Source organism: Carassius auratus, chromosome 43, assembly GCF_003368295.1.
Source record: "Carassius auratus strain Wakin chromosome 43, ASM336829v1, whole genome shotgun sequence".
Taxonomy (NCBI): Eukaryota; Metazoa; Chordata; class Actinopteri; order Cypriniformes; family Cyprinidae; genus Carassius; species Carassius auratus.
The window spans coordinates 11786924-11807221 of record NC_039285.1 but is presented as its reverse complement, the minus strand read 5'-3'; the positions used below and the strand labels follow the sequence as shown (position 1 = coordinate 11807221).

The 20298-nt window shown below is 38.4% G+C and overlaps 1 protein-coding gene across 7 annotated transcripts in view; it reads left to right on the top strand.

Moving 5' to 3' along the window:
• LOC113061709 (E3 ubiquitin-protein ligase TRIP12-like) overlaps nt 1-20298 on the top strand; it is a 50393-nt gene that overhangs the window by 9808 nt on the left and 20287 nt on the right. For 6 of the 7 annotated variants that reach the window (XM_026231070.1, XM_026231073.1, XM_026231068.1 and 3 more), the window contains 4 exons: nt 2905-3051; nt 4141-4266; nt 4381-5279; nt 14592-14697. In XM_026231070.1, coding sequence (XP_026086855.1) covers nt 2954-3051; nt 4141-4266; nt 4381-5279; nt 14592-14697 — 1229 coding nt within the window. In that variant the 5' untranslated portion in view covers nt 2905-2953. The remainder of the gene's footprint in view (nt 1-2904; nt 3052-4140; nt 4267-4380; nt 5280-14591; nt 14698-20298) is intronic. The other variant, XM_026231074.1, reaches the window with a different exon arrangement.

Here is a 20298-nt window from a genome sequence, read left to right as displayed (position 1 = left end):
AAAAAAATCAGATGATCCCTGAATATGAATTCAACGCGTTTAATAACACGTTAAGCCTTTTCCTCTCATAGAAAACCATCATAAGGCTTAACGTGTTATTAAACGACTTACATTCATATTCAGGGATCATCTGTTTTCTTTTTTTTCTTTTTTTTGTACATCGTATACTACTTTATTAGTATAATGTTTAGTGAGTTTGGTTTTTAAAAATCACTGTGTTAGTACATTAAGCCACATTAAGCGTTTTCTTATAATATTTCTGTCGCGGAGCAACATCAAAAAGAACAGCTGAGACAGGCCGATAGTTAGGAGTAGCTGAAGCCTTTGCAAAATCTGTAAAATACAGCCGTGAAAGTAACCGGCATACCTGCTGAAGTAACTTACAACCTCTGCATCAGTGCCCGTTCCCAAGAGAGCGTGAGCAGATAACGAGCTCACGCAAACTATCTGCATGAGGAGTGCATCGACTCCAACACGAATCCACTGTCCTGGTGGGCCAGTGGTGGCGCGATAAGTCTAGATTTCTGCTGCTGTCCAAAGTCGCGCACAAATACGTGTAATACATATTAGAACTCTTTGATTTCTTAAAAATAAAATGTATTGGAAAACGCATGTTCTTGTTGCTGTTTGGCATTTAACATGTGTCTCTCTGTCAGTTAAAAAAGCAACAATAACTCAAAGATAGAGCTTTGTATGCAGCAAAATCAGGATAAATTAGGTATGTAAAAAAAAAAAAAAACGGCGGTAATACCGTATATCATGCTATTGAGCCACCCATAATAACCGCTGGGGAAATTTCTTAACCGCGACAGCCCTAATACATGTCTGTGATTCGAAAGATGATATTGAGCTCCTAGCGGCTTTGCATTACTGAAACGGGGGGTGCATTTAGTAATGTTTTTTTTTTTTTTTGGACCAGACAGAATACAGATTAATTGATAATTTGCTTGTATGAAAAAGAATGGGTTGAATGTTAACCACTTTCGTTTCCATATAACTATAAACTAAGATAAAAGTTCTTCAGCATTCATTGATCAATCTCATCTTGCAGTGCAAAATAATTAAATAATGCGAGCAACTGAGAAAGTTAGTTGCATAAGTGTGTCCAGTGGGAAGAATGAGTCTGGAGCCTTGTGTAATTGTATTCTGTTACTCCCTTAATAAAAGGAGTGCTCCGATCACGATCGGCCGATCGTTATGCGCATCTCGTCAGTAAAGCCGGTTCTCTAATCAGCGGTAAATTCCATCAGGTGCCTGATTTCACATAGAGCAGCTGTTACTAAACAGAGCCATTGTTAACTGAGAAGATGTGCAAATAAACGCTGAAAATGAAATTGGATTTGCGCAGCGAACAGTAACAGCTGCTCTGTGAAATCACGCACCTGATGGAATTTACCACTGATTAGAGAACCAGCTTTACTGACGAGATGCGCATAACGATCGGCCGGCCGTGATCGTGATCGGAGCACCCCTACTTAATACATTTAAAACATGTCTACATTAATTAGGGCTGCACGATATTGGGAAAAAATGACATTGCGATATTTTATTTTTCTGCGATTTTATATATATATATATATATATATATATATATATATATATATATATATATATATATATATATATAGCGATATGAAATCAAATTTTTTCTTACAAACAAAAATGGGGTGAGCGCATTTACATTCTCATTTTAAATGATTTAAACATCAGCATATTATTTAGAGTAAATTATTTTTTTAGTAAATTTAAGATATGGTTTGAATTGTTATTAACTGTATATTAACTAACATGACGAGCAATACTTTTGTTACTATATTTATTAATCTTTGTTTATCTTAGTTTATAAAAACACAGCTGTTCATTGTTTGGTAATGTTACTTCACAGTGCATTAACTATGTTAACAAATACTGTATAACTTTTGATTTCAACAATGAAGGCTATAGCCTAAATGTTGAAATTAACAATGTTGTAGAAGTGCAGTTTAGTAATAGTAAATGTTAAATAATGTAGTTAAATAGAACATTGTAAAGGGTTACAGATTTTTTTATACACCCACAATTCACAATTCAGACGTCTCGTGAGTTCAGTGTTGGACAGGTCAGTTGTTTAAATCATTCATTAAATTGAATTGGTTCAAAGGAATCATTACATCAGATGTGTACATCACACATTGTGTAATTATCTCTGCAGTTTAGGATATTGCAAAAGATTTGACAACACAGAAAACATTTCATCACTGGATAGCTTTTTTTTTTTTTTTTTACCATCGTGTCAATTGATTGTAATTTAATATGGGCGAGGTAGAGAGAGCAAGACAGTGCTCGTGGTGTTTGAAGACGGTGAAGGTGAGCGCATGGGCGGGGCGCTCTCTCTCTCTCTCTCTCTCTCTCTCTCTCTCTCTCTCTCTCTCTCTCTCTCTGCTCGTTCTTATATGCGCCCTGTTAAACTGACAGGACTTAAAAACACATGCAAATGATAAACTTTCACTCTATGATGGTTAAGATGTGTAATTAATCCGCGAATCACTTTCTTCAAGGGCCGGGGAGCAGCTGGCCAGTTCCGTTAATGAATAACGGATCAACTACGACAGCCTACATCGCACATCCTGCGATGTGACTATCGTGGATTCATACATCGCGATATCGATGCTTAAACGACACATCGTGCACCCCTAACATTAATATAATATTATAAAATTCGACATTAATATCCCAGATATTACTATGTAACACTTTTGGTGCACAAACAATATATCAAACATTTATCAAACTCTTGTTTTAAAGTTCTTATTTCAATAATGGCAAAATAAAGAGATGATAATACGGCTCTCAACACAATTCACAAGAACATGGAAAACGTTCACACAACATAACTAACCTTCTTTCTATATGCTTTTTCACCAGTGAATGGTAGTGTCTAGAAAGGGTATGTCCCTTCAGGAGAGAGGTGCCAATGTCCAACCGGCCTAATTCCAATCCAGGGGGGTCACTGCGCCGTTCACAGAGGAACACAGCCGCGGCCCAGCCAATAGACCACACACTTGCAGGAAGGTGAGTACGCAATGTGCAAACTTAACGCTAAAGTTCTGAATATAGCCTTTGTTTAGGTCTGTACGTGTAACTATATCTACCTGTATCTAGAGCAGACGTTCTTGCAAAATTCTATTTGTGCAGCAGTTACAATGTTGAGGTCAAATGACCTCCATTTAATCTCAGTAAGTCTCTTTCGCTCGGTGTCTAATTGATTAACCGTATTCTTAAATGGCATCAGTAACTTAATATTTTCTGCCTATATGACACATCATTAAGTTTCTTGTTGACCAGTGCAACACAAACAAAACATTACTAAGTTCGTCTATTATTATTTTATTTATTTTTTGTAACCTTGATATATTTTTTTCAGGATTCTTTGATGAATCTAAAGTTCAAAAACTGCATTGAATTGATATGGAAATCTTTGTTGTATTATAAATACTGCCACTTTTGATCTATTTAATATGTCCCTGTTTTAAGTAGTCATTTCTTTCAAAAATAAAATAAGATAAAATGAACTGACCCGAAAATATTGAGTGTAATCCGATAACTCATGATCTCAAGGGATAACTAATAAGAATCATTTGTTCAGGAAGCAAGCTATACTGGTTATGTGATATCAACAGTAGAAATGCATGACTGTCTCTGTAGTCGCATTCGATTCACACTGCAAACTCTCAACTTAAAATGTAATTTCCTTTGCTATGGTGCTATAGATTCAATAGTAGCATGGCACCTTTGCTGAAAAGCAGTGCCGACAAGACTGACCAATTGTGTCTCTTTCAGGCCTGATTCGCAGACATTCGGCACTTGTGGGGATAATTTTTTGTCTCTTGTCTTTCAAACAAGTTCTTTATGTCCTCCAGCGACACGGCCAAATGGCTAATAGTTTAGCTGCCCTACTCAGGGTGATGCTCTCAACTTGTGAGAAATGCCTTGCTAGAAACTTGTAATGATTGCTGTTTGTCATTGCCGTTGGGCTGACTTGTGTGTAGGAAGTGCTGTAGTACTTCAGCAGTAGTCAGCTCATGAAGTTGAATTTGAGGTGTTCCTCATCTGCTTCCCTTCCCACACTGCTCTTTGCTGTTTAATTCCCAACCTCTCCAGGTTGCAGCCAGAGCAAGTAAACCAAAAAGCAAATTCCCCACCTGAAAGTAGAAGATCTAATTCTAAGGCTTCCAAAGCCCCACCCAGCTCTGCCGTCGGCTCCGCCCGCGGCCACGCCTCTCGAAGGTATCCCTTTTTCCTCCTGTATTGCGTGTGGGTCTTTTGTGTCGCAAGTTCACCATGTGATGACTGCTCTGTCTTGGGTGCTCAGGTCTTTCCCCTTCCTGTTTGTTTTCACAGGAACATCCTCTCTCTATCCGTGGGTTCACACTCGATTCCAGATCCAGACTTGGAAGCAGCAGGTTCTTCAGGCGAGCAGGGGAGACGGGAGGGCAGCAGCACCCGTGCTCTCAAACGCAGCTCCGCTTCAGAGCTCAACATTACCTTTTCACCCAGCCCGGCCAAGCGACCCAAAGCGGTGCCCAGCCACCTTTTTGAGAGTTCATCCAGTGGGCCATCGGCCCCCACAACCTCACCTGAAGTTACAGAGACGAGGAAGGCTCCAGCGTCTGTCAGCACCAAGTCCAAAAAGAGAAGGTTAGCAGCCGAGCCGGCTCCCGCCAGAGCTCTGAGCAAGAAGAGCACATCTTATACAGGCCCTAGTGGGGCCTCGATCACCCCCTCTCAAAAGCGCAAGAAGGCAGACGCCTCTTCATTGTCATCCTCCTCTCCTTCATCCCTCCCCAGCTCTAGCAGTGCGGCAGGCCCCCTGCCACCCCGCAGCGAGGCCAGCCGGGCAGCCAAACCCACCAAGCTGGCGTCCAAATCGGCCGCCTCAGCCAAAGCTGGGTGTAGCACCGTGACTGACTCCTCTTCCTCTGCCTCTTCCTCATCCTCCTCTTCCTCTTCCTCCTCGGCTGCCACAGGCGCCAACAGCTGTGCCCCTCAGGGTGCCCGGCTAAAACAGGGCAAGGACCAGAGCAAAGTCCGGCGGTCACGCTCTGCATCCTCCCCTTCTCCCCGAAGGAGCAGCCGAGATAAAGAGCAGAGCAAGGCTGCTGGCTCATCCAAGTTTGATTGGACATCCCGCTTCAACTCCAAAGTCAACCTGCCAAAGCCCAAACTGTCCCTGCCGGGATCGGCCAAGGCTGAGACCTCCTCTAAGCCTGGGCCCTCCGGACTGCAGGCTAAACTAGCAAGTGAGTGCCAAAACTGCTTCTGTATTTTTAAAGCAATGGTCCAAGTTTAAAACAAGTTAACAAGCTCTAATTCATGTTAAGGGATTCACAAGTTAGACTAAACATCTGAAGGTTGGTGTTTGTAGGCAATCTTATTGAGACAACTGGTGTCACGATACCAAAATGTCAGTGGCCTATACAAAATAACCGTTTTACTACCATAGGGAAAAAACTATTGGAACTAGTTATTTATGTTTGTGAAAACAATTTTAATTATTGATTATAAATTTATTGATTGATATCATTTATTGATAAATGTAACCAATATAGCATGGAAATCTTTCCAATTAACTAAAAAAAACATTGCTTTAAAACATTTAAGTAACCTTATAGTAAAATATATAATAAAAAGAGAAACACTGCATAAAACAAGTGTCAGGTCTGTTAGTTTTAGGGCTGTAGCTATCGAATATTTTAGTAATCGAGTATTCTACCAAAAATTCCATCGATTAATAGAGTAATTGGATAAAATGAGTTTTTGGTTAAAGTGCAATATTACTCATGCAAGAGATAAAAAGACTCCTGGGTCTCTTAAAATGAACAACTAATTCCTATTCAGAACATGCAGGATTCATATTTAAATAGACTGTTCCCGGCTTCATATTTATAGATATTATTCCATATCGTGATTTGATGTAAGTGCAATGATCTATTTTTGATTAATTCATTCAAAATTTGGCAAGCTGAGTTCAGAGCGGAGTTATGAGTTCAGTGATGCAGAAAACGCGGACGGAATCGTGGAATCCAGTCATAAAAACGGAATTTAGTTTAACGCGGAATTTAACGCGTTAACCTAAGCGGAATTTAACGGAAGTTTAACGCGTTAAATTCCGTGTTAAACTAAATTCCGTTTTTATGACTGGATTCCACGATTCCGTCCGCGTTTTCTGCATCACTGAACTCATAACTCCGCTCTGAACTCAGCTCTATCTTGCAATGGCCACATGCCACGACATTCTCTTTACGTTTGCCTGCACTCTCGAATCAAAACACTGCTGACTCCTTGCAGTATGAGATCTCGGATGCAGCACTTGTGTCTCCTTTCGCTTTGTGGGTGACGTAAACGTGTTGTCACATTACAAAAATCAGTCAGAAAGAACCTGACATGAGATTTAAAAGAAATGAAAAGAGGCTTCGAGGCAGAGAAAATTGCTTCGAGCATTTTTTGTAATCGAGTTACTCTAGTTACTCAAGGAATCGTTTCAGCCCTAGTTAGTTTGTAATTCTATTTTTTACAAACTGTCCGATTTTTCTTTGGCCTGTCCATCGCTATGGTAGAGTGGTAAGCAGAATGAACCGTAAATGAACAGTATTTTTTTGTTAACTGTTTATCGTATCATAGAACTGCATGTGAGACTATCGCATGTGATTGACTACAGTACTAAACATTACAAACGTTGTAAATAGATACTTATGCTTTTCTCTGAGCATGCACACATATGCACAGGACCGTTTGAAAACAGTTGGCTTTCAACGAGTACCAAATTGACCCAGTACGTTTGCATTTTAAAACTTCAGTACCAACTCCGTACCAAGATAGTAGTGCTTTTGACATTGACGTTTTGTGTATCTGTATATCAGGGTTTTTGGATAGATTGGATGTTACTGTCTGCACACACTCTGAAATATTCTACATCCAGGCTTTAGTTTCAACATAGTGCACTTGTAGAACACCCTCTGCAAGGGTGCTAGAAGTGGACTTCATTATTCAGTCACCTGCCACCAGTGGTGCAACTGACATGCAAGCTTTCCGTGACAGAACTGATCTATCCGGGTCATATTTTGCAAGATATGAGATTTATTCAACCAAGAACATATGGATGATGTTAGACATTATGCCACTTACCCTACTTTAGATCATCTTAGGCACTCTCACTGTGATATCATTGTGCATAAATCAACAACGTGAAAGATCTCACATCATCAGAGAAATCCTTTTCTCACTTGGGGACATAATACACCTTGCAAGTAGTTGTGTACCAATCAGGAAATTTGAGGAAGATGCCATCACCGATGTTTTGGCACTATTATTAGCCAATGCCAGTCACCATGTCTTAATAGGTCATGAAACCCTGCTATTTCATCTCAAGTCTGGTTTAAGCTGTAAGTGCACCTTGTCAGCACTTGTCAGACAGCAGTGATATGTTAAAAAATGAAAACTATATAAATTACATGTAACTTCTAACTACAAGTTCCAAAACTGATCAAGTGATCAGTCAAGGTCTAACCATGCATGCATGCATGCAAAAAAAACAACAACAACAGTGCTGGACTATTAATATTCATGTTGTTAGAAAAAAACAACAAAACATACATCTGAATTACAGCATATTTGATGAATTGAAGTCGCGAATGATTCACCTCACCTTTTAGTCATTGGAGTTGCATTGTATAGTATGTGTGATTTTGTATGTGCTGCAGCTAATAAAAGATGAGTCCTGATTTTAGATTGGCCAATCACAGACTTAAGACAAATATTGGCCGATAAAAAAAAAATGGTGACCAATAAATCAGTGCATATTTTCTTGCAACAATGTACGAGCACAAGCAGCACACATACACACATTCAGTTTGCACATCGGCTTGTTGAAGAGATAATCTTCTGTGGCGATATGTGTTGCATTAGCGCCATAATATCTGACTAAAATGTCATATAGCCTATAAAACACACTCACATGTTTTTCACATTTTGGGAGTAGTAAATTCTCCATATGAGGTTTCAACTACCAGACGGGTGTAAATAGGATGGTTCATCATTTTACAATACGATATCTATTCTCATACCCAGCGATATAATATTTGCAGATACTTAAAAAAACTCATAAATGCAACCAAAATGCATAACATGAACCTTTATCTAAAATGTTCACATCCTGTTCCTCAATTGGGACATTCACAACAAAAAAAATAGACCCACACTTCTTTTTTTTTTTTTTTTTATAATAAAGAAAAATGAATAAAAATTAAGTGACACACAAGATCGGTAATCTTAAGATATGATGACAGTCAATATGTATCATTCAGGCTGCTCTGCTAAAATATGCAATGTCTAAAATTATATAAATCTTCATTAGGAAACACAAACGAGTTAAGTTGTAGGAAAAAGGCATTAATGTATTTTTTTTTTTTTTTTTTTCGCTTTGGATGTGTGCATATGTCACTGTGCTCTGAAAACTTCTCACAAGCACTCAAATTCTGTCAACTATCCCGAACGTCTTTCATGCTCGCCCTTTTAGACAGTCTTATCGTCCCTACACGTGAGTTTGAACAAGAATGCATGCGTTAGTGTTACTGCATTGATGGACATTGGTGACAATGTGGAGAGTTTCGAAATAATGTGCCTATTTATACTACAGATATCGATATTTTACATTTGGCATTGATGCATCATATTGTTATACATTTAATCGATGTATCAGTCCATATCGATGGATCGTTACACCCCTTCTACCAGATACATTTACACTTGTCCAGTTTGAGCGATCTTATTTTAATCCATCTCGAAAGTGTTTCGGAGGGTATTTACACCTGGTCTTTCCCCAATCGAGATGGCATCAAAATGCACAAAGTGACCAGGTGTAAACAGGCCCATAGTGTAACTCGAGAACCCTTACAAAAGCGTACTTGTTTTGAAATGAAGTATTATTCCTATGTACTTTCATCTTATTCCTTTCTCAATCTGGGTCATATTTTAGCCCAGAATCAAACAGAAATGAGGAAGGTAAATTATTTATAAATATGTACCCTACTTTTCAGACTGTTAAGGGGGTTACTTTAATCAGAATTGAACACATTTTAAACATTTTAGTAACACTTTTTTTTTCCAAATTAACATTAGTATGAAATAATGTAGATGTATAAATTCTTTTAAATGTGTATTGCAAACATTTATATATGGACATTTTTTTTGTTTCTTTTAATTCTGGGGTGAAATATAGCTTGGGTGTGCTCTTGACTGGTTTCATGAAATTGAACATCTCTGGCTTGGTAAATTGCAGGTATTTTACTATAAACATTTCAGCTGATCATTAACCTGAATGCTGATACTATTAGCAGGGCTGCTTCCACAAATCGGTGCCTTCAAGAAAGGCGTGATCATTGTAATTGTGATCATTTCTAGCCCCAGTAATAGCGGATGGGGTTTTGGCTCTGGTCATGGCAGGGGGAGCTGGCTCAGGTTTCAGTCCAGTTCAGTGTGCTGGTCTAAAAATACCAGCCTTCTGCTGCCTTACAGTATTGTACGGACAAGAGTCGCGGCTGGATGTATGCTGAGGTAGGAAGGGCTTTTGCTGTAGTTAGTTTGCTGTGCAGATTAGCCTAGCAGAGCTTTGTAGTTTCATAATGCCCCAGAGGTGGGTCAAGACGCTGGCATGTGTTGGGATTTAGGCTTATGAGTGCTATCGGTTGGATGTTTAGAATCACAGCAGTTGTATTGTTTGGATGTTTCGTCTTGTTCCTGATTTTTCCAAAAAGGGTTGCTATAAAGTGTTCCATGAAGGCCTGTTGGAGGTGATTATCTTGAGTACGAGAGGTCATCCTGTGTAAATCAGGCTGGGTTGATTTATGAAAGGACGGTCTCTGAAATGAAGAGTCACGGGAGGGCATTCTGCCAAAGGGCAAGGGGGCAGTGCATTGCCCAGAATAGACCCTCAGTGTCAGGGTTTGACCACCAGACAGGAGCTGTTGAAGGTGTGAGTGATTCATCTGGCTTAACAGGGAAAGCGCTGTCAGATGTCTTTTTAAAGGTTCTTTTATTTTCCCTTCTCTTTCTTTCTATAATCAGGATGGCTGGGTACTGTGACTGTATACTGTTTATCAGATGGGCACTTCAAGTGTAGTAAGCAATTTAGTTTAAATTTACCATAGAACTCATGTCTGATGTAACTCTAGGTTGGTTATGGTAGCTAAGCAACGTTTAACATTTTTAATAGTGTATGTAAATATAGAATTAAAGATTCACTTTCTGTCATTGGGTGGTGCTTCTAGAAAAGCAGAAAGACAGTTTACCCTGGTAAACAAATTTTTGCACAACTTTAGGTTTTCTGAAACCCACTTGTCATGGAGATAAAAGGAAGTCAAACAAGTATTTACAAATTTTCAAGCAGCCAGTAAGATTTTTGTTCACTATGGCGTTTATTAAATGACACCATCTGCAAGGCTGCAGAGACGAGAGCCAATTCTGAATTCTTTCTCTGTGAGCACCACTAGGTTGTAGTGTGTGCTCCAGCAGCAGCTCTGAGCATGTGAATACACTAATCTTATTGGTTGGCCAGTTTTCTTCTCAGCGTGATGAAGAAGAGATTAGACCACCTCCCCTTAAAAAATTCTGATGCATGTACAGCACGAGAATGTTTAACAGCTTTTTTTGTGTAAATTCAAATGTTCATCACTCAAAAATATTTGCAAACATTTATCTTGGTGTAAAGGTTTTTAACATTTGGTCAAAAGGACATTTGTCATTGTATTTGGGAAAAACGGTAGTAATATTGTGATTTTCCCCAAGTGCTACCAAATCAGGTCTGGATGACTGATAGATTTGTGTGAGGAACAAACCCGAATTTAAGTGTCCTATAATCTTAATTCTTTTTTATTTTTTTTTTGCTCTTAAATCTCATTTGCACAAGAGATATTTCTTATTTGCACTAGTATTAATTTATGTCCAGCTGTTCTCTTTTATGCATTCATTGGCCAGTGAAGTTATATATTTAATAGGGATGCCCCGATCTGCCCTTTTTCACCTCCGAAACCAATTCTGATACCTAGGGTTCAGTATTGGCTGATACCAGTGAAGTTTTTTTTCCATTTAAATAAATGTAGAATTTATATATCTCTGTGTGTGGAACTGATAATCATTCACAATTGACTAAATACAGACTCTTTCATTATAAAGGAATATATATATATATATATATATATATATATATATATATATATATATTCATAATCTATGACCAAAATATCATAAACTAGGTCAGTGATCCTCAAATCTGGCTAGCGAGATCCACTTTCCTGCGAAGTTTAGCTCTAACCCTAATCAAACACGCATGAGTTTGCTAATCCGTGTCTTCAGGATCATTCGAAAATCACAGGCAGGTGTGTTTAATTAGAGTCGGAGCTAAACTCTGCAGGAAACTGAATGTCGCGAGCCAGATTTGAGGATCACTGAACTAGGTTATTGGATAATTTGACAGCAAAATTTAAAAAAAGTGCACAGTAATTTTAGAAATCCAGACATTAAGTGAAAAAACGTTTTGTTGTGGGGAACAAATAAAAGTGTTGCTCTAAATATGTTAAAATGTTACACATTGCTATTTGTAAAATCTATTAATGAAAAACAATCATGAATATGTATTTATATATATATATACACATACATACTGAACAAAATTATGAAGCAACACTTTTGTTTTACACCCCCCCCCCCCCCCCCATTTTTCATGAGCTGAACTCAAAGATCTAAGAATTTTCTATGTACACGAAAGGCCTATTTCTCTCAAATATTGTTCACAAATCTGTCTAAATCTGTGTTAGTGGGCACTTCTCCTTTGCCGAGCGAGGTAATCCATCCACCTCACAGGTGTGGCATATCAAGATGCTGATTAGACAGCATAATTATTCCACTGGTGTGCCTTATGCTGGCCACAATAAAAGGCCACTCTAAAATGTGCAGTTTTACTGTATTGGGGGGCCCGGAAACCAGTCAGTATCTGGTGTTACCACCATTTGCCTCACGCAGTGCAACACATCTCCTTCGCATAGAGTTGATCAGGTTGTTGATTGTGGCCTGTGGAATGTTGGTCCAATCCTCTTCAATGGCTGTGTGAAGTTGCTGGATATTGGCAGAAACTGGAACACACTGTCGTATATGCCGATCCAGAGCATCCCAATGGGTGATCAATGGGTGATATGTCTGATGGGTATGCTGGCCATGCAAGAATTTAGATGTTTTCAGCTTCCAGGAGTTGTGTACAGATCCTTAAAACATGAGGCTGTACATTATCATGCTGCAACATAAGGTGATGGTCGTGGATGAATGGCACAACAATGGGCCTCAGGATCTCTTCAGGGTATCTCAATGCATTCAAAATGGCATCAATACAATGCACCTGTGTTCGTTGTCCATAACATACACCTGCCCATACTATAACCCCACTGCCACCATGGGCCACTGGATCCACTACGTTGACATCAGCAAACCGCTCACCCACAGGACGCCATACATGCGGTCTACCATCTGCCCTGTTCAGTAAAAACCGGGATTCATCCATGAAAAGAAAAGGCAACAACATATGATCGATTTGATAGGACAAAACAAAAACAATGCGGCATGAAGTACTTACAATATGAGCATCCTGTATACAGAATGATGCGCTTGAGTCACAGCATGCAGCACTTTGCATTAAAAAGTCCAAAGCACAAAGGGAAGAGAAATGCGTAGTGTATTATATCTGTGCAACAGTTATTGAGCCTTTCTTTTAACAGTTTTCAATATCAGTTACTGTGTGCGTTAAAAACTATTTATAGTTTTTTCTACGCCTGTGTTTTGTTCTCACAGACACCTGGTAGCAAGAAACAAAACAACATTAAACTCCAGCAAGAAGATAAAGTCCTTTTTGCAGAAACATAGACATTTATTTGCAAATTAAGTATGATGATGGGAATAAAGAATGATCTTGGAGAGAGAGCTTTACCGATCAAAAAAGGCCAGTTTTCACTTCTAAAATCAGCATGATTACAAATGTGATGAAATCTGATTTTATGCAAGTGTGTAATAAACAAGTTGATACCAAGAGACTAGTGGTCAACCGATTGACCGCCTTTGGCTTCTGTTACATGCTGCATGATTGCGTGAATATTTCTGAGCGGCAAAAGCGACAGATCTGTAAAGCAATATATTGTTAGAGGGACTTGTGTTATTGCATCTCATATGACTCAAAATAATAAACCACAAAGTTAACAAAACTATTCAATCCACTGTGTGACTGAGTGAGAGCGCTTCTCTGCAGTCTTCACGTGCTATCGGAAACTTCCTGTTTCCAACTTAAAGTCATGATTATGAGCTTTGATGCATTCTATTCTGTAAAAAATAACAGTGGACAGTGGTTTGTGAATGTTGATGCTTAGCTTAAATAATTTGTTCGGGAGCATCCCCTCCTGTGACCCATGATTTGTCTGTATGTGTATTCAGAGCCAGTGAGCAGTGAACTTTCATTAAAAGTGAAACTGCGTTAATGTGCGATTAATGTGTTAATCAATTAATGCTTTAACATAACATTTTAACTTGCCCAGACCTAGTAAAAATCAATTTAAACTTACTGGAATAGAATAATTTCTATCACTGCTATGAACTGACTAGCACACAGAATATGAAGGTTATCAAAAACAAGATTTTTACCCACGCATCACTACATAGAGAGACATTTAAGAGGGTTTATTGTCCAAATAACTCCTAATTTCATGTCGCAGAAAAAATGTGTTTAGAAACTTTGTGGTGTCTTGTTCTTGTTCCAAATTACCTTGCTGTCTGTTGATTTTTGCCTCTTACAAAAGCCACAAAACCCTTCCAAGTAGACCGTAAAGGCGTATGTCATGTTTGAGCTTTAGTTGATAGGTAAAAATTGGTAGCCTGAATGCACTAAGTCAAGTCACTTTGGATAAAAGCGTCTGCTAAATGCATACATTTATTTTTATTTTATTTAGTTAGGCTGAAAATATTTTTTTCTAAAAAGAAAACAAATTAGTTTGAGACCCATCTTATTATCTCTTGTATATTTAGTATTGCTCTTTAATAAAGAAATTACTTATCCGATTAATTAATGGAACAATCTGTAGAATACTGTTACTAAAATAATCGATAGCTGCAGCCCTAAACAAAAAAGCATCATGGCCCTTTGCATATCCTTTTTTTTTTTCTGTTTAAGAATTTTTTTATATTTGATTAGTTAAATGCTCAGTTTTTGTCTGTTGACCATACTATTCAAGATCTACACCAACCCTTTCAAACCTATTATAAACTGTTATTTCGTGTATGTACATGTTGACACCAAACCAGTTTTAATTCAGTGCAGATAAAAAGTAATAATAATCTGACACAAACTCTAAAAAGTACAGCATCCTACTTCAGAAGTCAGTAAAAAAAAACCTTTTTGTGATTAAAATGCACTGTTCTCTCAGTGACTGGCTTCTAATTTAGGCTTGCTATTCTTTAACTCCCTCTCTTTTCCCCTTCATTCTGATTAATCTGAGTTTAATGCTCCACGTTTCTCTTTTTAGGTTTGAGGAAGTCCACTAAGAAGCGTAGTGAGTCTCCCCCAGCAGAGCTCCCCAGCTGTCGGAGGAGCACACGTCAGAAGACCACGGGCTCTTGTGCCAGCACCAGGTACTGAACCGCCAGCCTCTTCAATTCCAGAACCGCCTACTGATCTAGAATATGCACCATCTAAACAATACATGTTTAGGCTGTGTGTGTGTATGTGCACAGTATACATGATGTGAGTTTCGTTATCAACACAGTATGCACAAAACTATATGTGCCCAACATGCAAATCACACGTGCGCTTTTTTTTACTAATTTGTTTTTCCATAAGTTGAGAACATTGGCTGTTGTTTTACTTTGGAAAAGAAAGTGAGACAATAGATTCTCGCATTGTGCTTGTGTAAGAGGATTAAGATATAGAGCTGTAGTTTAAATGAGTACAAACATTGTTTTATTGCTCCTTACTTTTGGAGAAAAATTAAACATACTGGAGCAGCATGAATCTTTCAGTTGAGGGATCGATGCCTTGCTCAAGGGCACCTCAGTCATGGCATTGCCGGCCATGTCAAACTCTATAACCATTGGGCCATGATTTCCCACAAAAGACCAGTCATGCCGCTGCATTCTGAATAATTTGTAGAGGTTTGACTGCTTGATGGAAGTCCAGCCAGAAGAGCATTGCAGTAGTCCAGCCTGGACAAGAAGTTGTGCAGCATGCTCCGTTAGAAAGGTCCTGATCTTTCTGATGTTGTGCAATTCAAACCTGCAAGATCAAGCAGTCTTTGCACTGTGGTTTTTGAAGGTCGGCTGATCATCAAAGATTACACCAAGATTTTCAAGTTGATGGGGTAATTACAGAATAACCCAGCTGGATGGTGAAATCATGCTGTGGAGTTGGAGTGGAAGGGAAGACGAGCAGCCCGAGATCCGTGCAGCTACTGTTGGATCATCTGGTTGAAATGAGAGCTAGAGCTGTGTGTCATCAGCATAGCAATGGTAGGAGAAGCCATGTGCCTGTATGACGGGACCCAGTGATATGTAGTATATATGGAGAAGAGGAGGGGTGCAAGAACTGATCCCTGAGGAAGCCCAGTGACCAGTTAATATGCTTTGGATACCTCCCCTCCCTTGATAACTTGTTAAATCCATGAAATGAAAGAGAGAGAAAACGAAGAGTTGGTGTCCCACACATTCAGTGGCTGCTATACAACAACGCACTCTTCTCATTCATGAGAGATTAACTCTTTCTTGGTGTAACAAATAAAGACAAAATAAGGCGGCAGAGCGAACTAATCAATAGTGGTTCTCACATAGTCCTTCTATTGAAGACTGATCACTTAACTTATAACACTCACTATGTGGTGATGACGTAGAAGGACTTGAGAACCACTATGGATGATAAGTTCGCTCTGCTGCCTTATTATTTTCATGCACTCCGCACTATGTGAAGCATGCAAAATACATAGTTTCGGCCGTTACAAAGTCTCCATCCACAAACAGACGTACATCGTTTGCAGATATAAGGTATTTCATTGCGCTTTAACAAGTAAACTGAACGGCCTATATACGTGCAATATTTTAAATGAGCAACTTTACTCCAAATAAATGACTTTGCCTTTTTAAAATACTTTATATTTAATGTGTTCGTTTATGGTCTAATATTGGTGTTAAACTGCTGGACTTCAAATGAAATCTACTATTGATTTTCACCGTTGACTGATTTTGCAGAACATTTAGACTGATAACTTCCGTGTGCAGATGCAGCAAATTTGTCACAGGATGCGCAAAATGACAGTTGAGTCCGACTATATATGAACCAGCTGTTTTAAATACAGTATTTTGTATTTCGATTTGAAAAATGACCATATCGCCCAACACTACCGTCAATACAATCACTCATACAGATCTTTTTTATGTAGAATTATTTATACCGATGATCCAATCAATATTTATTTATTTTATTTTTTTTATTTTAGGGGTTGGGATGGAGGTTAACGTTTTTCAAAAAATATATATTTCTCACCTAAATGTTTGATCATGCACTGCATTTTTGTAGTTTAAATTGTTGCACAATATTGTTGTGCAAGTGTTGTTGCACAATAGTTGCACAATAGCTTACACACAGCACAAGCCTGATTTTATTAGCTGTATGTGAGGTTCACACATAGTACTCTGTTTGCAGTGCATATGCAGTCTATGTGCGGTATGCAATTGGTGCAGAAGCAGCCGGTGCTCACTGTGCTTTCACACAGGAGTCTGCAACTGATCCATGGCTGTTTACTACAAACACAACATTTATCCATTGTGATTCTTTTTTTTTTTTTTTTTCTACACAGTACAGTGGAGTGTTACAAGCTCTTGGTGCATGAAGAATATCTGTAAAGTTGCAAAGACTAAAGTCTCAAATCCAAAGAGATATTCTTTATCAAAGTTAAGACTAGTAACCACAGTTAGTGTTGAAGCAGCCATGTCAAGGAGATGCTGTGTACCTATAGGTGAAAGCAAAAGCACTTTATTTGGCCTTCCAAAAGTAGATGAATTTAAGAATCTTTAAAGGGAGGATACAATGCTGTTTAATGCATTCATAGTTGTTTACACGGTTAAAGAGTTTGATTCTCATGCTAAGCATAGACAGAGTTTCAAAAAGATTTAGACGTATGACTGAGTATTTCTGTGCCAAAAATCGTACTTCCGGGTTAGTACAAGTTTCGGAAAGGTTATTTTTTTTTCCCAATCTTGGCTCTTCAAGATGTAGCTGCGGGTGGAACTCCTTATATGGGCATTTCTCCTGGAAGAGCGGGATTGCACCCATCAATGAGCTTCATCTGGCGGCAGCGCTGCACAGGACTTGCTCGAGAAGTGTCTCCGAAGGAGTGTGTTTTTGGTTGTAAGGGAAAGATTTTCACAAGTATGTATGTTGACGAACGTTTTCTAAAGTCCCAGTTCGACACTGGATTAGCACATATAGTTTGATACTGAAATATGGAGTGGTCCCAGCTATAAAAGATCCTGGTCATGATTCAGAACTGCTGAGATGTAAGTGAAACGGCATCAAATGTCTGTTTTATTGGCATTCGGCGCTCAAGTGCTCGTCACTTTTTAGCTTCACCCACTGCGCGCCTCCGGGAGCTCTGCTTTTCCCCGAAGGAATCGTAAAGCTGTGTCTTTCTTTTATAAATATGATAAAACTAAAGACTTTTTTGAAGATATGAAGGATGCAGTACTGCTCTATAGATACTCAAGATTAACATGAGTTTGGGTGAAACTGTGTGTGTTATGTGACCTTTAAGACAACTACAGAACAACAATGCATTTTATGGATGACCGTTTCATGAGCTGAATCAGCTTTTGTTATTAGTTTAAGTATTTGCTGTTAAATGTTAAAATGCTATAAATGTATATCTTTCTTTTACATTAAAGCATGTCAACATTCTGTTCCACTAAATACACAAAATAATCATCCTTAATAAAGCATCATATGACCCCTTTAAGTTGCTCAAGCAAAACATTTAAACTACTTTTCTTAATGTTATCACAAAGATCCTAAATTAAATCTTATCATTGACATAGTAAGCTATACTGCCTTTTCTTTTGCATTTTAATCGCTATTATAAGCAATATTGTGGTTCTTAAAGAACTTTAATTCAGAACTTTAAAATTATTGCCTTATCTAAAAGTGTTCTTTTCCTTTAAACCTACAGTAGAACATTATAGTGAATGCTTTAATCTGTTAACATAATACACACCACAAACACACTGCAAACAGTGAGTAATGTGAACCTGGCAATTGTATCTGTGCGCTGGGGGTGTGCATGAGCACGTTCACAGTCTCCAGGAGAGTGCGCGAGTACTTAATGGTTTACCTAGGGCTGGACGATTAATCGGAAAATAATCGAAACCGAAATTTAGAACCTCTAACCGACTTAATTTTCCCATTTCGGTTATTTCCTGTTAATACTTCCCCCTTAAAAGCGTGTGTAGGCACATGATTCTGCCAGTCAGTGGCATAAAAGCAAAACACAGAGGTGAAAGCCGGTTCAACACATATGGTGCGCGAGCCGTGAGCCTTGAGTCTTCACTAAACTCTGTCAGTTGTATTTGTTTTATGGTTTGGATGATCTGATGTGTATTATATCGAGCTACCATGTTCGCGCAGCTGTATTGTGGCACGAAATCTCATAGCTGTGAAGATCGCGCGCAAAGAGGAATGCAGTTGTCAGCGCTGTCCTGTAATTTATCACTAAAGTATCTTAGAATCTCAAAACTTATTATAGCATATTTTTCTACGTTTGAAGGACTAGGCTATTTACAGCCCCCAGCTTCACAATTATAGAGACGGTATGACTAATTCACACACGCAATTACTTGTACTGGTATGGTTTACCTTTAATCTTTATCTATCTCTTACACCGAGCAATAATATGTAAGAAATGTTACAAAACATAGATAAAATAAATGCTGACCCTGCTTACCTGATGGGAATTATTATAATTACCAGAAAGTGCAATCAAAAATACAAGCTATAAAATATTCCTTCCTAAATCAAAGGCATCCAAAGAAATCCTTGTTTTATACTTTTTGTGACCGGTGTTTTGATTTGCTTTCTCCTCCTGCATTTCTGCATTCATCATATCTTAGCGGCGCTTATGCAACACCTATGTCCAACATCTCTTGTGAATGCTGTGTTGACAAACAGACAGCTGCTTGGTTTGAACGTGACTTCAGTGTGAGCTATGCTTCATGCATCACTGCACTATTATCAATATACACTGGACCATTATGCTAATGTGACAGCACCTTTAGATTTACCCCCTCTCCCCTCTTGCTCAACAGTGGTGTGTCTGCACATGGTTGTTCCTTTTCAGTTACTTACTTTACTGGAACTTCCAGTTCATCCTCATAAGAAATTAGGTGCAGTGTTTTGGACTCCCTGATTATAATTCAGGGCTCGCAAGATTTCAAAATCCTTGGTAGCTCCAGGGATTTCAGCAGGCATTCTTCAGACCTTGTAGCTCAAATTTAATTTAACATTTCAATCATACTGTCATGTGTTTCTCATCTTTTCTTGACTTTTTAATCCATCTTTTAGATGACCTGGGAACTAAGGTTCACTTAAAGTGGGAACTAAATGTCTTCAACTTAAAATATAGTCGCACATTGTTTATTACACTGAATCTGTACCAGTATCATGGACCGTAAGCATCACTCTGCCACTAGGTCAAGTTTGGGTTCCTCCTCAATGCATCCTGTAAATGTTGCCATTAAAATAAAGTTGCTTCACAATGCCATAGAAGAACCTTTTGTTGTCTAAATGGTTTTCATAAAGAACCTTTAACATCTGAAGAACCTTTACATGTCACAAAAGGTTCTTCAGATTATAAAAAGTTGAGAAAGAGATGGTTCTTTAAAGATCCTTTGACTGGATGGTTCTTTGTGGAACCAAAAATCGTTCTGTGAAGAACCTTTTAAGCATCTTTATTTTTAAGAGTGTATGTCTTTTACACTTTCAGTCTTTTTTTCTTAATTGGTAAAATGTAATTTTATAGGAGCAGTTAAATCTTGTAGACAGCAGGTTAAGTAAAAATATGAGCTGAATGTATATTACGTTGCAATGTTTACAAGCTTTTTCCGCAGTTTGAAACACTGAATGAGCTTTTACACTAGACATTTCAGGAAGTTGTACTGTAGGCTTTCTTTTAAAATAGCCTATCTTTGATGTTAATT